Source organism: Ambystoma mexicanum, chromosome 1q (genome assembly GCF_040938575.1).
Source record: "Ambystoma mexicanum isolate Mex_15411 chromosome 1q, UKY_AmexF1_1, whole genome shotgun sequence".
Classification (NCBI taxonomy): Eukaryota; Metazoa; Chordata; class Amphibia; order Caudata; family Ambystomatidae; genus Ambystoma; species Ambystoma mexicanum.
The window spans coordinates 847,108,691-847,124,212 of record NC_090922.1 but is presented as its reverse complement, the minus strand read 5'-3'; the positions used below and the strand labels follow the sequence as shown (position 1 = coordinate 847,124,212).

The 15,522-nt window shown below is 44.8% G+C and overlaps 1 protein-coding gene across 1 annotated transcript in view; it reads right to left on the bottom strand.

The window, feature by feature from the left end:
- LOC138537904 (complement factor H-like) overlaps positions 1-15,522 on the bottom strand; it is a 763,015-nt gene that overhangs the window by 370,422 nt on the left and 377,071 nt on the right. Inside the window, exon 6 of the mRNA XM_069641488.1 lies at positions 12,109-12,285. Within this exon, the coding sequence (XP_069497589.1) occupies positions 12,109-12,285 (177 nt within the window). The remainder of the gene's footprint in view (positions 1-12,108; positions 12,286-15,522) is intronic.

Genomic DNA, 15,522 nt, shown 5'->3' with positions numbered 1-15,522 from the left:
TCGGTGCAGTGTTTACGACAGCCAGAATAAAGCAGATTTTCAAGGCCATTATCCCTAAGAATTTAATGATCTGGTCGAAGACCAACTGCTCAAGGCCATTTGAATAATGGGGGGGGAGAAAACTGGGCAAACGTTTTCTGGGATGTTTAGGTCAACAGAGGGCTTCTTCAAAGGGGGAAAGACAGTTGTAGATTTGAACGAGGCAGGGACGAGTTCAGTGGGGAGAGAGGGTTTAAAGAGCTCAGAGAGATACATTATTGCGACTGAGACTAAGTCTTTGATTATGTGAGAAGGAAAAAGGGCAATAGGAATGCAAGATGGGTTGGCAATGTGAAGGATGTGTCACGATTTTCTCCCTTTGCTCCCGTTCCCACCACTTGGGGGCATTATTTTGGGTTTATTCCCTACTGGACTTTCCTTCCGAACCTTATGCTACAGTGCAGTTTAAACAGGGCACAGTTTATGACAATTGTCCTGCTGTTTTTCAGGGATTGCAGTTAGCTGAATATTTACAAGCCACTCCTTTACCTAAGATTTCCAGTGTAGCAGCCTGCCATAACCCTGAGCTTGCACACATACAAGCTTCCGATTTCCAAACACAATCCACAATGGTTGCATACACAGAATCAGTCAGTACAGTAGGCTTAGGCTCTGCTCTTGATCCAGCTGCTGAGACTGAAGTAGATGTTCAAGCTGATGTGGAAAACAATGCTACCTCTGTGTTCACTCTTCCTTCTGCCAATTTTGGTCACAACGAACAGTCAGAGACAGTAAAGATTTCATGTTCTGATAGACCCATTCCACAGTATACAGAACCAAAAACCTGGTAGGCGATTCTTGAACTGTTGATTGTTAATCTTCCACTTTCAGAAGCTAAGACAGATGAATGGACAATTGACGAAATCCTGATTAACAGAGACTTTACTATGGTGATTCCTCTGGTTGAAATTGACTTCCATAAAGAAAGAGACTCTGTGTCATCCACTAAGGAAAGGGACTGCAAGGGTGCAGCTCAGTCTTTGGTTATAGGTGCCAATAAGTCTACTGCCCTAAAGGTGCCTTCCATTCCTGAGCCACAAATGTGTCTGTCGACTTCTGAGACTTCAGTTTGTCCTCCTACAACCATTGACTCTTCTGTGATCCAGTCCACAGCTCTGCAGTCATCTTTGGCACACGTGTCTTCAATCAATGAACCACTGCCATGTCTGCCATTTACTCAAGAGCCTCCTCCATGCACGTTGTCAGTTCCAAAGACCATAACATGTTTGTCTTCAGCTACCGAGATGGCTCCAGCTTGCATGCCTTCAGACTCAAAATATCCTCTGGCATGCCTGGCTTCAGCTACAGTGACTCATCCAGCATACCACTCTTCAGCCATAGAGCCTGCGGCAGTCCACCCTAAGTGCCTGTCTTCAGTCCCAGAGCTTACCACTTGTCCGTCTTCAGTGCATGAGACACCTGTATCCTGCTTAGCCTCGCTGCCAATATCAGAGGTATACCTGTCTACACCGTCAGATTCTGCTACATTTTCTTCTGCTCCAGAAATTTCTCCTGAATCCCAACCATTTACTGTTGATGAACATCCAGCCTGCCCTTCTTATGCTTCAGGGGGATCACCAGAATGCCTGCCTTTTACACAAAACGATTCCCCCAACTGCTTGACTTAGCATCAGAGCCTCCCGAATATGCAGCATCAGAGTTTGAGACTTTTGCCAGCAAGCCTGCAATTTCCTCACCTCCCGCATGTCCTCTCTTAGAAGAAAGGCTAACAGAGCATCTACCATTGTCTACTGCATGTTGCACTAGCCTGCCTTCCTCCTCAAGGATTTATAAGTGTCAACTCCCAGTGACTGAGTTTCCTGGGCTTTCCAACTCTGCTTCAGATCCTGCATGTCCTTCATGCCTTTCTTCGACCCATGAGCATCTTCCTCTCCAGAAGCCTGCCTATGACTCATCTAAACTGCAACCTGGTTCTTTGCATTCCAGTCCATCTGCCTTTGCTCACAGGCCACCATTAACATCAGTGCCGCCTCCAAAGAAAAAGCACTCCTATAATGGAAAAAAGATTCCTCGTTTGAGTGGCGGGCACCAGAAGACGGCAGTGGGAGGGGGTATACTGTCACAATGTGCTCCCTTCGCTCCCGTTCCCACCACTTGGGGGCATGATTTGGGGTTTATTCCCTACTGGACTTTCCTTCAGAACCTTATGCTACAGTGCTGTGATGAATTGGGAGCGCTAAATCCTTATTTTCCAAACTACTTCCCTTCTGGATCCATTCCAGGTTTTTGGCAGCCAGTATGCTGCTTTAATCAAATGGCTATGCTTCCCAGAATGCCTGGCCCACAGCTTCATCTCCACCCTTGCAGGACAAGGCTGGGTGTAGGATAGGCAACACCTGTGGCTGCAAGTGCAGCAAGCAGCACACCTGCGGCGTGTGCTCATTAAGCAGGTTTAAAAGCCTCAGTTTGCTTCAGTCCAGCGATGGTCATCGATGCAGTGTTCCTATTTGTGACTGGTCACTTGTTCCTGCCTTGTGCCAAGTTCCAAGATTCTATTCCTTGTTCCTTATCCTTGGATTTCGAATGTATGTGCTTAATTGATTTCTGCTTCCCAGATTCCCTTTCTGTCTTCCTCTGTTTGCAGGTAGCATTTCTCAGTGCCTTCCCCTTTGGTGCAGCTCAGTTTGCCTGTGTCCTATATTTCTTTGACTTTGTCCTTTGCTGCTGTGAACCTTGATGCTTAGTCTTTCCTCTTTGTAGATTAGCTTCCTACCTTTTTCCTTGGATGGGTGGGGGAAGTCTGCCCTTGTAATTTCGTTTCCCCTGCTCCTGTTCCTTTACTTTCTCTTGGAATCCATTCCGTGTTTTCCCTTGCACCTTTGCATATATTTCCCATTGATTATTAGGTGTGGTGTGCGGTTCTAGCTAGCTCCTGTGTGAATGCCTACGTTTTCCTCACTATTCTGTAATCACTATTCCTACTTGCCCCTTATCTTGAGTATTATGTATTTAGCTATCCTTCCATTGCTGTTACAGCCTTTCTGGGTCCCTGTTTGATCAACAGGGTTCATGCGCTTGCTGATATTCAAGTGGTATTTCTCGTCCTTGTGAGTACTGTTTTTAAGTTTCCTTATTCAATACCATCAAGAGTGTTAGATCACAGATCCTGTGGTTCCTTGCCCGCTACGTGGGCTTGGTGCTGTCAGTACCTCTAATAGCAATTGTGGGCAAGGAGCTTGCCAACTTTCCTTGCAGTCATAAGGAGCATCTAAGTGCTTACCCCACATCCCTTTTCATATATTGGGCTTTAGTATACATGAGTCTTGGTTCCTGTGTGTATGTTGTTTGACTCAAAGCTATTCACTGTGTAATTTTGTGCACATTTCCCTTGCCATATTCACTGCCTTTGTCCTTACCTGACAGGATGGGCGCTAATTCAATAGGAGAGGTAGGATATAAGTATTTGAGATTAGAAGAGGCAGACGTGAGATGTGTTGGACAGAAAAAGGGTTGTGGAGGGAGAGAAAAGAGGGCTGTGAGAGTGTCACAGATTTTAGAAACTGGAAAGGGAGGAGGCGATGGATATTGGCTTGGGAGGTGTGAGTAAAGATTGGAGGGTAGAACGTTTTCATGGTTGATTGCAAAGGGAGAAGGTTAGGTTTGTGCAGTAGGAGGATTTGGCACAGTCCAGTGCAGAGGTTAAGGCAGCACAGGATTTCCGTAGGTTAAGTGTATGTAATTTGTGCCAGTGTCATAGGTCATGGCACATGTTTGTTTTGAGGGTCTGAATTCTAAGGACGAGGATGGGATAGTATGAATGGACGAGCGGGATAGTGTTGGCCAAGTGGATTTATAACTGCATAGTGAAAGTCAGAGAAAGCACAGACAGTGGAAGTGGCATGAATATGGGAAAAAAAGAGAGGAGAGAGGTCCTCAAATCATCAAGATAAGGGGCTAGAGAATCCTTCTGGCTCCATGTACTGTTGTACCATTTGGGCATAATAGTGTATATATTGTAAATACTGGAGGGGGATACCTGTACTTCTGCCCACTTTATTGGTGGGGTAGAAGCCCAGAGCACCCAAGCCAAGGTTCTGTAATGGTGGTTATGGATGAGCAAACAAGGCTGAGATTCAAGGGAGTTGTCGCAGGCTGGTTCCTAGGTATAAAGAGTCCCCAAGCTCCCCACAAAGAAATGTCCACACACTATGTTATGTACTAACACAGTTCGTTTATTAAGTAAAATAAAGTTCAGGTAATTTCATAAAAATAAATAACACACTTTGTACTCAAGCAACACTATTCATATAATTGCAATGATATATACAACTCTATTTTGTACCACAGTATACTTAGAGTCAGTAAAAACTCACCAACCGCTGATAGTTATTAAAAAGCATAGGAATTACTGAGCATTGTGTAAATACATAGGCAATGTAAAAAGGCAAGTAACCTTCATAACATTGGCAGAACACTATCTTTAGGACCATAAATGCATTACTGTGTGGGGATTCCTGGGCAACCTGTGAGGAAAAGTTAAGGTTTCCCTTATGTTGCCTATTATAGCCCAGTTCAAACATGTTCATTAATGTTCTGTTTCTCTTACTACAGATCACACTACCCCAAGGTAAATGGGAATCCACAGGAGAACAGGATCCAAGATGAATCTGCATCACAGTACATTTGGTGGCTTGATCGGCTAAATGATGGAGTTTCTTGGCTTTACTCAATTCTCGTAACCCCTTGTGGATGGACCCCATCTGGAAGAAGGAGTTACTGGGATGCCGGTTTCGAGCTGAAGAAGGCAACAAATCAGTGTTGGAAAAGGCAGCAATGAGGGGGCTATTGCGGTGGCTCAGTTGTCGGGTTGCTACAAAGACGACACTTGCTGTGGACCTTGACAAGGCTGGGTTGAAGAAGATAAGTCCTTTGGTAGTTTTTGACGACTTTTGGAGGTGATGGGCGCAGTGGCATTAGCAGGTGTTGGCCGATGATAGGGTGGCTTCTGGTGACTTGGACTTGAGCACTGGACTGGACTGCGAAACCTCACCAAGTCTGGACCTTTGGGACACTTTCTTTGTGGATTGGTGGTGGGAAACCCACCGGCTGGCACTCCTCTGCAGACATCAACCCTGAATCTTTTCTGGCACAGAAAAGTGAACAGATAACATGGTTGCAGGGCCAATTGAAGATTTCTTCTGTTAACTGGAAATGAGGCAGCTCCAGCACTATGCTATGGTACCCCTTCTTCTGGGCAATTCTCAGCAGCTTGGCTTCCAGCGGTCAAAAACACTCCTCTGGACCGTGAGTGACACACATGGACTTCTTGGCTTCAAAATGTCCAGGCACTCTTCTTCTGGACCCCCAAAGATCCCTTCTCTGGACAGCAGGCACACATGCCTGGCTTGCATGACACTTCGGGTGAAGAGCAGCAGTTGCACAGTGTCCCCTCATATCTACGGGAAGAGGTTGCCTACCCAGGTCATCTCTGGTTCAGTCCTTGAGTCAGCAAAGCAGCCTTTGGATTTCTTGAAGAGTTGCAGCAGCAGACTTCTTCTTCCAGTTGGACACAGCATACAAGCTTAAGATGACTTCAGCTTCGTGCTTCAGGTTTCTAGTTTCAGCTTCTAACAAGAAGATGAGTGTGAGGTCCCTTGTTATACAAAACACTCCCTTTTCAGTCAGGCTGAGCCAAGCTCAGCCAGCCAATTACACACAAGTGCATTCATGCAGGCAGCACCCAATCGGGCTCACAGGCATTCAGGCCAGACATCCACAACACAGTATGTGGATTGGGGAAACTCCCCAGCCTTTCAGAGCACACACTGCATGTATTCTTGTTTCAGTCAGGGCCGGCTCAGGCATTGTGTCACACAACCAAAACCAGACACCCAGAACACAGAATGTAGTTTGACTCCATACTCAATTCATACAGGTCCCACTCAAGCGTGTACCCACAGCAAGTAGTCCCTGAGAAGGCTCCAGCCAGTCTGGCAGGAGGCAGCCGCAGAGCCATAAATGATCCTTCCACCCAACAGCCATTCAGGGGAAGGGTACAAAGCTAGGGCTTCTCAGGACTTTGAGAAACAAGGGGTAAAGGCAAAAGAAACCAAGAGGCTACAGTTGCCATCTTGCCTTTGTGTAGGAATCCATTGGTTCCTATGGCAGGGCCTGGGAATCCCAAAAATGGAGGAAACCCAAAGCCACTTTCAAGTTAGCATGTATCTGCCACCAGCCCATACATTGCTCAGTGGGCAACACACATGTGCCCAAAAACATACTCTAGGGGTACAAGGTGTACCCCTACCCATGGGCGTCCTAAGGATATTGAATGGGTACTGTTCACCAAAAGGTAAAGATGAAGAAATGCACTGCCAGCAGTCCAACCTGGACTCCTGTGCAGAAAAACACATAGAAGGCACATCCAGAGAAGTAGAAGGACCAGGGCGAGGAGGCCCTCTCTCTCCAAAAGCATTTCCAGCATCACATGTTTACCAACATGTGTTATGTCATTCAGCAGAAGTTCACCCCATTTTTGTTTTTCTTTACATCCTGGGAAATGTAGTCCTAAATTTATAATAGGAAAATTAAAACCAAAAAAGTCTTAAAATTCAAAGAAAAGCCAAGAATATATAAGGTCCTCCCCAATTTCAAGAGGGATCCTATAATGTATGCCAAAACAACCCACCCAGCATCTACTACTCCTCGCCGAGGCCCCAGGCAGGCCCGTCCATTGCAACACCTGACTTCTCTCATCCCCCCATCTTAATGGTTCTCCACTACCCCTAAATGTTACATCTACCCGGCACACCAGCTCCTGGTGGTCCCCTCTCACTCTTCCTGTAATGCACCTAATCACATGGAGACGGGGGCAGTATGAGAGGCTGTGACCTTACAAGTTGTTACCCAGTATGGCCCGAGGGAACATTTCCTGACAAGGAAGAGTGGCAGGATCAGGAAGCACTCTGCCTCTTAGGTTCAGTACATGCACAGACATATGTTATACCACACAGACCCTAAAGAGGAATGTATATTTTAAGCAAGCCACAAAGCCCATAGATGGCTAACGTGAACCTGCCTGCGGCTTCAGTATCTTCCTCAACATTATACTGGTGATGAGTGGACCACATCATCAGTGTAATGTTGAGGAACGCACTGAAGCCCAGAAACTACAGGAGGGGCCGCAAACAAAGCAGGTGGTGTGCTGTGGTGGCAGTGCAGACAACTGTGGACCTACCCAGAAGAAGTCCCACAACCCACGGAGGCCACCAAAGGGAAGGTAGGTCCAAAAGTAAAATGTACTGCTGCTGCGCTGTGTAGCCAGTAAGTATATGTAGTCCTGGCACTAATGAGCTTGATGCGTGTCACAAAATACCTGTGGGACAGCGACATTTGCAATCCGAGATGTACAGTGTGATAAAGCACTGTGGAGTAAAGTCAGGCACTGTGACTACACCGCAGAAAGTCTCCTAATGGATGTCTCTGTTTTCGGAGCTGCATACTACATTTTCCACTGCTGACTTGTCAACCTAGGGTCATAAAGTAAGCTAAGTTCAAGGAAGGAGTGGTGTCCCATGATGTCTACCCCTTCGTAATAGCATTGTGGCTGAGGCGTGCTGGTCCATATTGGTGTCAATGTTATGTCAGTTGGGTGCATAGAAGCCCATTGAGGACTGATATCAGACCATGCAGGGTGGTGTTATCAAATCATGTGTGGTGCACCAGACTGCAGTGTGAGTGTTGACAGTATCACACAAGACCCCAAGGCATCCTGATCCACAGCAGGTCAGAGTAAAGGGCGCCTTTACTGTTGAGTCCAGTGGGATGGGAAGTACGTGGCATCTGGCTTCCCCTCCCTGAGTATCTGGCTGCCCCTCCCTAAGCATCTGGCTTCCTCTTCCCTGAGCATGTGTATGCCTGTCTGTCTGATGTCACAGAGTTTGTGATGTTATATATGGAATGCATCTATAGATGGAATATTCCTCTCCCTGGTGTTTCACTAGTGGCCTTTCAGTTGCCTGGATGGTGGGCACCAGTTGCTCCTCTCACATGCACTCAGTTTCGAGTAACTTCATAAAGGGACTTCCCAGTGCACAACATTCTGACTCCCATTATTGTGGCAAAGCAGAGCAGCGTTGCAGGGGTGTCCACCACTCTCATTGGGTGCAGTAACAGGAGTCAGGGGTTGTGGGGGTGTCCTCCACTTACCATTTCGGTAAACAGGGACAAGAAAGTAAAAAAGAAAGCACCCTGCAGCATCAGCTCTGGCTCACGTTAGTGGGAGGAACTGACGCTGCAGGGATAGCGGGGTGTAGTGGTGCACACAGAATTGTGCCGCTGTAAAGGTAAGTGGGGTCGGTGGTGGGGGGTCAGGAAGGGGAATGCAGATCGGGGGAGGCGGGAAAAGTGATCTGTCTGATCACTGCGCTGTGCCGTAATTGGCATCTACATTTTCTTCGGTGCAGTTACGGGTGGCGCAGTGATCACGTAGATTCAGCAAGAAGGCACATATTGAAGGGAATGATAATGTGTGGCCATGTCTTATAAGGAATACAAGGAAATTGCAAGTCACCTCAAGGTATTGTGAGCGTATAAAGGAACTCAGTCTTCAGCTCTGTTCCTTTATTTGGATTTGGTCACAGAACTTCCCAGTGACTGCCAATATGTTTATGACATATGTTAAAGGGTACTTAAGCCTATAAATATGACCAAGATTGGAAATAAACCCCCTGAGATAACTGCAAGATTTCTCCATGTTATTATAGCTTAGTTATTGCAGAACCTGTAAAACAAAAAGGGGGTCATTTTCAAAAGTGGGGAGTGCAAAATGAATGCAAGCAAAGTGTAATGCTTTTACACCTTCATTTTGCAATCTAGCTCCTGTGTGTACCCTTCCAAGGTCTAGGAAGGGCATGAAGCGAAGTTCGTATCTCTGCTCTGCTTTCCTCCTCCGTCTTGGAAGACCACTACAATTTACTTCTGCAGGAGATTTTCATGCAGCCATAAAACAAATAGATTTCTATGGAACTCGCCTCAGGTTAGACCCTGCCAAAGAGCAGGCAGGTTCCACAGGAATCTATTAACAAACGCTGCCGGCAAAGCGTAATTTGCAGGGAGTGCTTATTATTTTACAAATCGGAGAGTAAAACTGAATAGTAAAGGCGATTTTGCCTTGTTTTACTCTTTGCTTTTACTCTATACTTTGTAAATACTTCGAATTGCATCCAGGGGGATCCAACAGCACGTAAGTGCAAACCCTAGTGCTCCTGTGTATGCATTTTTTATTAAAACTACTTCTAAAACGGGGCATTTTATATAAAAATGCAAATTGCATGCAGAGGACCACCAATGCTTGCACTTTTCTACTGTTGGTCGCCTGCGTGCAATTTTAATTATTTTTTAAGTGCAGGTTTTAAGGAAAGAGTAAAACCAGGCAACATTGCATTGTTCTTTCCTTTTATGATCTGGCAGCCAGTAAGATAGCTCATTGGGTTGAGCGCTTCCTGCGGCAAACTCTGCAGGTCACAGGTTCAAACCCTGGAAAGGCCAGCTCATCCTGATCAATGAATACCAACTTCGTTTGGGTGATATTTTATTTAAATCTGTTCTATGCAAAGTGCTTTGGCAAAGTGCTGTATAAATAACACATTCATTCATGGATTTTTATTGAATATGACTGCTCCTCAGCAGGTGCTAAGTTAAGCCAATTCCATAGGAATCCATTAGTTTTATGCCTGCATGAAAATCTCATGCAAGCTTTAAGGGAAGTGCAGTGGCAAGCCAGAGGTGGACAACAAAGCAGGGATCTTAACTCCTCCTCTTGCCCCTCCCCCATCAGAGCTGCAAAATGGGTGGAGAGGGAAATGGAGACGTAAAAGCATATAAAATGCCCCATTCAAACTGAGGCAGTAAGATTTTAAGTATTTATAAAACAGAGAGAGGTAGATGGTGATAAATGATTTTCCATCCATTGATCTAATATAACTCTAGCATTAAATAAATTAGGGAACATGTTAAATCATGAACAAGAAAGAAGAAAGACTGAAAGCTTTCATCAAAATAATGTACATGATTTATTCTACAATGTAATTGAAAAGTGCATGAGCTAATGCACGCGTAAAAATAACAAATATTTGATTTGCTAATAGACATAGGTTTTGAAAGAACCTGATTTAATGAGCCCGCACGCTGCTCAGCGCACCCACACATAGATACAATAGTGTAAATTCTTCTTAGACCTTGAAACATACTGCACTCAAGAAGAAATGTTCACAGTAAAATAACCAGCCTTGCCTACATCAAGTGATTTGGTAAAACTACCTTCATTATTTAAATGAATGGAGAGTTTTTTTGTAAATGGCGTACATGTTATTTTTTCATTTGTGATTTTCATTTCATCCTTGAGAAAGCACATAGCGCATAGAGAAATAGAAACCCGACAAGAGAAATCTACAAAGGCGAGGCCAACCAAGTCCACTGTCAGATATGCACAGAGAATGTCCACAAAATACCACCTTGCATAAGTCATTTCACTGGCACCACTCACATTCTATATTGGATAAAGTATCCTTTACCATATGTTATAAAGATGTTGTGTTTCGGTGCCAAATTGAGATCGAGTGGTATCCAGTCAATGCATCGAATACAAAGGGCCTCATTACAACCCTGACGTTAAGGGGTTTAACGGCGCCGTAAAAAGGCTGCGGCGCCGTTAAACCCTTAACGCCAGATTCACACTTTAACGCCTGCTTTTTGCAGGCGTTAAAGTCCATCCCGCTAAGGAACCTTGGTGCTAATTACGGCACCGTAATTTACGGTGCCGTAATTAGCACCTTCCCCATTCCCATTGAGCCCTATGGGGCAAAAATGGGAATGGGGAAGGGGCCATGGTGAATGGGGATTTACTGCCCCGCCAACCTTGGAATGGGGCGGTAAATCCGCCATCCACCATGGCGGAATCCGGCATGGACCATTGTGCTAATAGCACCATGGTCCAACACCAGGGTTGTAATGAGGCCCAAAGCATTGAATGACAAAAGCATCCAAAAAAAAGAATTGAATGCATTTTTTTCAAAGGTAACGGTTTTATTTTAATTGTAATGGGTTTTTCGTTGCTTTTTCTTAGATGCTAAGGCATTCGATGCTTTGGCATTCGATGCAATCTCTATAAACCGATCGGGTCCCATAAGTTGAAAGAACTCCAAGGCCAGTGGCTTGCATTATCCTTTGTACATACGGTAAAAGTATTTTATTCCTTATTACACATTGGGGCATGATCATCCCCCGTTATAGTTTGTGTCTTGTTTAATCTTATTCACCATATCTTCCAATCATATAATGAACATTGATTCTGTTCAGGTGGAAAAAAGAACACTAATATGCAGCGTGTATTTTGTTGCAAAAATATTTTAAGTAATATGATACCATTTTTTTTTCTTTTTTCATTTGTGAAGCACCTAAGCCCAGAACAATCAGGGCACTGTTTCAAGATCAGTTACACACAGTGAGGCATCTTAGGATAGAAAGCATTACATACATCTTAAATTAATTCACTTTTTTTACGCTTAGATCTGGCGGGGGCAGGTCTTGCCAGGTTCAAAGTTAGGTGAACAGCAGAGTTTTCCGGGCTTTACGGAAAACCCATTATGATTCCTCAGCACGTAGGGCAGGTGGGAGGGCGTTCCAGAGCTTAGTTGCTAACGTGGGAAAGCTTGACCTCCCCCTTTGACTCTGTTGAATTTAGGTGTCACAACATGGTTTGAGTGCATCGCCATCTCTGGTTTGAGGGTTTTGGCTCTCACCGTTTTTTTGTGCCAGGTACGCTGGGGCCTTCTCGAATTGGGAGCCAGTTGACTGACGGACTGAGAGAAGAAAATGAAAAACAATAAACAGGACCTCCTTCTGCCCCTTGCCCCCTTTTGGCTGCCAACCTACCCCAGCCACAACCCCTTTAAACCCATGAGGCATCTTACTCTCCTTCCACCTACCCCATCCTCCACCACAGGTAACAGTTCCACTACTATTTTAGTACACATCTACCACTTAATATATACCTATTACAACCATTTATTTTGCTAACATGGAAACTGTAAACAAATGTAAACGTACTTCGGCATACAGGTACCGGTCTCCACTCCCCGTCAGTACACGTTACATGTAGCAGATTTTCAACCACATTTTCTTCTTGGCATTTGTAGGTTACTCTTTCACCGGAGGTGTAACTCTGCTTTGGTTGGTCTACGATTGAAGCATGTTGCACTTGTGGAGCTGCACCGCATACTGTAACTGGGGAAACAGAGCATGCAAGGATTATTTAATATGTTCTTTTGTCTTGATAAAAGACAACATAACCTACACCAATGGCATGACGTAATGTGCTAGATTCACTGTCAGAGCCAGATGAGGGTTTCTATGCAGTCACTGGGCTTCATTGCGAGGTTGCCGCCAACCCTGTAACACCGAATCTAGCAGCACGGGAAGTCAGGCACTGGATTTTGTAACTCCCCATTCCCATAGAGTCCCAAAGCTCATGAATACAATTGTAAACGTCACCTCAAAAACAGCAAATTGCAGGTGACATTTACATGAATCCAAATGTATTCCATCTGGTTTTTCAGGTTCAAAAAAGGTGCAATTGACTGTGGATTCCAGCCTCTCTGCCCACATTGAAATCAATGTGGGTGGGGATGCATGTGCATTTACTGCACGGAGCAGGTTGGTGAAGCGAATGCAGACTTGCATGCTGCCCCTCGGCCTCTACCTCTGTGCAGCAAATGCACGAACATTGCATGGCTGTAATTAACTGGCAGAGGCAATGTCTCCATAAAAACATTACAATCTCTGTGACATCAAAATGACCCTCAAACAAATCATTCAGTAGTCCTTTACTGGTACACATGTCTCTGGAAATGGCCACTTAATAAGCTGCTGCACTTGCAGCAAGTTTCATAAACATTGAGAGGTTGTTAGATCAGTCTTGAGGACCGATATGCCATCGTGATACGTGAGGTTGGGAGGCATAACCTCAAATGATATATTTATATGGAGAGAACTCCATTGGGCCTAGCGAGATGAATCTGATATGTGTGTATGTGTGCACATAGGTATGGTGTTTATGCCAGTGCTAATTTTATTTACATATTGTATAATACCACGATACAAAGTAACAACATAAAAATACATTAAATATCAGACCCAGTAAATACCATTAAAACCCACTCAGTTGCACAGGGAAAGAATTACATAATTGCTGTAAGGCTACAGATTTGGTAAGAGGCACAGGATTTATCAATTTTGGTGATGGTATATCAGAAAAGGTCTTACTTTTGGTAGACCTGGAGCCTCCTGCAATATGTAGTTTATTGTATAATTGGGAGGAAAGTTGAAGGATAACCACATTGCTGTCTATGCATCCCATCTGAAATAAAGTGCATAACTCGCTTCCAATGGTAGCCAGTAAAGGTCGGCCTTAATCTTCGAACTGCAGTCGCACTTCCTGTTTCCTGTTATCAGCCTTGCAACAGCATGGCATGCAGATCTAAAAGGCTAAAGGGAATATTTGAAAACACCTGTAAGTATGCTGTTACACTGATGAACCTGGGAAAGCATCATTGCCTGAAACAATGTCCTAATTAGTCAATTTCCCACAGATGGGGCAGCTGAATTTATGCTGTTTGTGAGTCATTTACTAATGTCCTTTCCTGGAAAATTCATTGTCCAAACAAAAACGCCAAGGACTTTGCTTCTGCGGCCAGTTTAGGAACAATACCAACGATATCCAGAGCAGGAACTTTTTCTCCTTGTCATGAGATACAAAAAACAAACTATTTTGGAATTTCATTTGAGGTTGACAACATTTCATTGGGGCAACTTGCTGCTTAAATTGGCATTTGTATATTCTTCACATTGTAGCCTAGACGAAGAACCGGATGCGAAACACATTAAAGTTTTATCAGCATTTTCAGTTCTTGAAATGAAGAATATAAAAATACTGCGTCACCGGGCACAAAAGATGTTCATACTCATGCTATGGAAAGTGAGGCTTTCAACGTGGAACAAGCGCGCTCGCCTTGGGTGCTGCAATGCAGAGGAAACCAGTGAGGGGCAAACAGAATGGGCGTGAGGTGATTACATTTTCTTTGTGTTTAGTGTCACAACATGCTACAGAAAATTTACATTCGTTCACAATGTGGTTTTCTACTAAAACTCGATCAACACCAGGTTTCCAATGGGTGTTTATTCATATTGATTCGTGTCAGTGCTAAATCATTTGATTCCCGTTTGCATTCATTGTCAAAATAATCAAATGAAAATGTAAATGAACACTCCTTCACAAATGTCATTTTTTATTTAAAACAAACGTGCCTCATCACGAGTTGGTCGTTAGCACTTAAATGCGGCAGTAATGGTATTACCACTGCATTTAAGGGCTGGACCTATCACGAGGCTGGCAGCATTACCCCCAGCTCTGAGCTGGGGGTAAATATGCCGAAAGAATTGCCATTTTCAGTGCAATTACCGATGTCAGCATAGTGCACAGTAATTGTGCTGAAAATTCCTCATTGGGTCCAATGGGCCCAGTGGGGAATGGGGAGTCACTGCTACTGCCGAACCCGTGATCTGGCGGTAATACCACTGGACCAGTTGGCAGTAGTGTTATTTGTCTGGGCCGTATCCCAGCGGTAGTACTGCCGGGATACCGCACCCACCGGTCCAGCGGGTTTACCACTGGATTATGGGTTGGGCGTTAACTGTCAATCCCCAATCTTCGATGCTAATACCACGTTCTGATATAGCCGGCGGTAATACAGGACACTAAATGTGTAAAGCTGGAGGTAAAAGAGCACGTTTAGCGCCCAACTTGTGATAGGGCCAGAATGGGGGTAGGGAGCATGGTTGCCCCGGCACCGTTGATAACGGTGCCGGTGCAATTACGGGTTATGCTTGCAGGTGCTGCACAGCCCGCCAGGTCAGACCTGCCGGACTGTCAGGCACCTGCGAGCAGAACTCGTAATTAGGCGATACGGTATGAACGGTGCCGGTGCCTTGCCGGCACCATTCATACCGTATCTGCCAACATTATAATGAGGCCCAATGTGTTACAAAGTGCTTCAAGGAGGGAGGGAACATGGGAGAACGTGTTTACATGTCCTTAAAATAATTCAGAATGTGATAAACACTATCTTAATCAGCCTAGCGACATTTCAGATAGTGCAAGTGCGAGGAACAGTAAAGGAGGAGGGGATGGAGGAGGGGAGAAATATCAGACAAAACAAGCAATTATATTACTATGCCTGACGACAATTGATGTAGTACCAGACTATTAACAAGTGGAGGGCGGGGGTGTGGGTTTGGAGTGAGGGAGAAGGAGAAGAACAACACAAGCGACTAACATACTGGGTCTTACGATGATTCAGAATAGTGCTGGAGGGGGACGAGGGAGGAGAAGAAAAGGAGGGAAGGGGAGAGACAAACAAGCTGCTATCAAAGGTCACGAGCGAGACAAATGATAGAGTAAGTTGT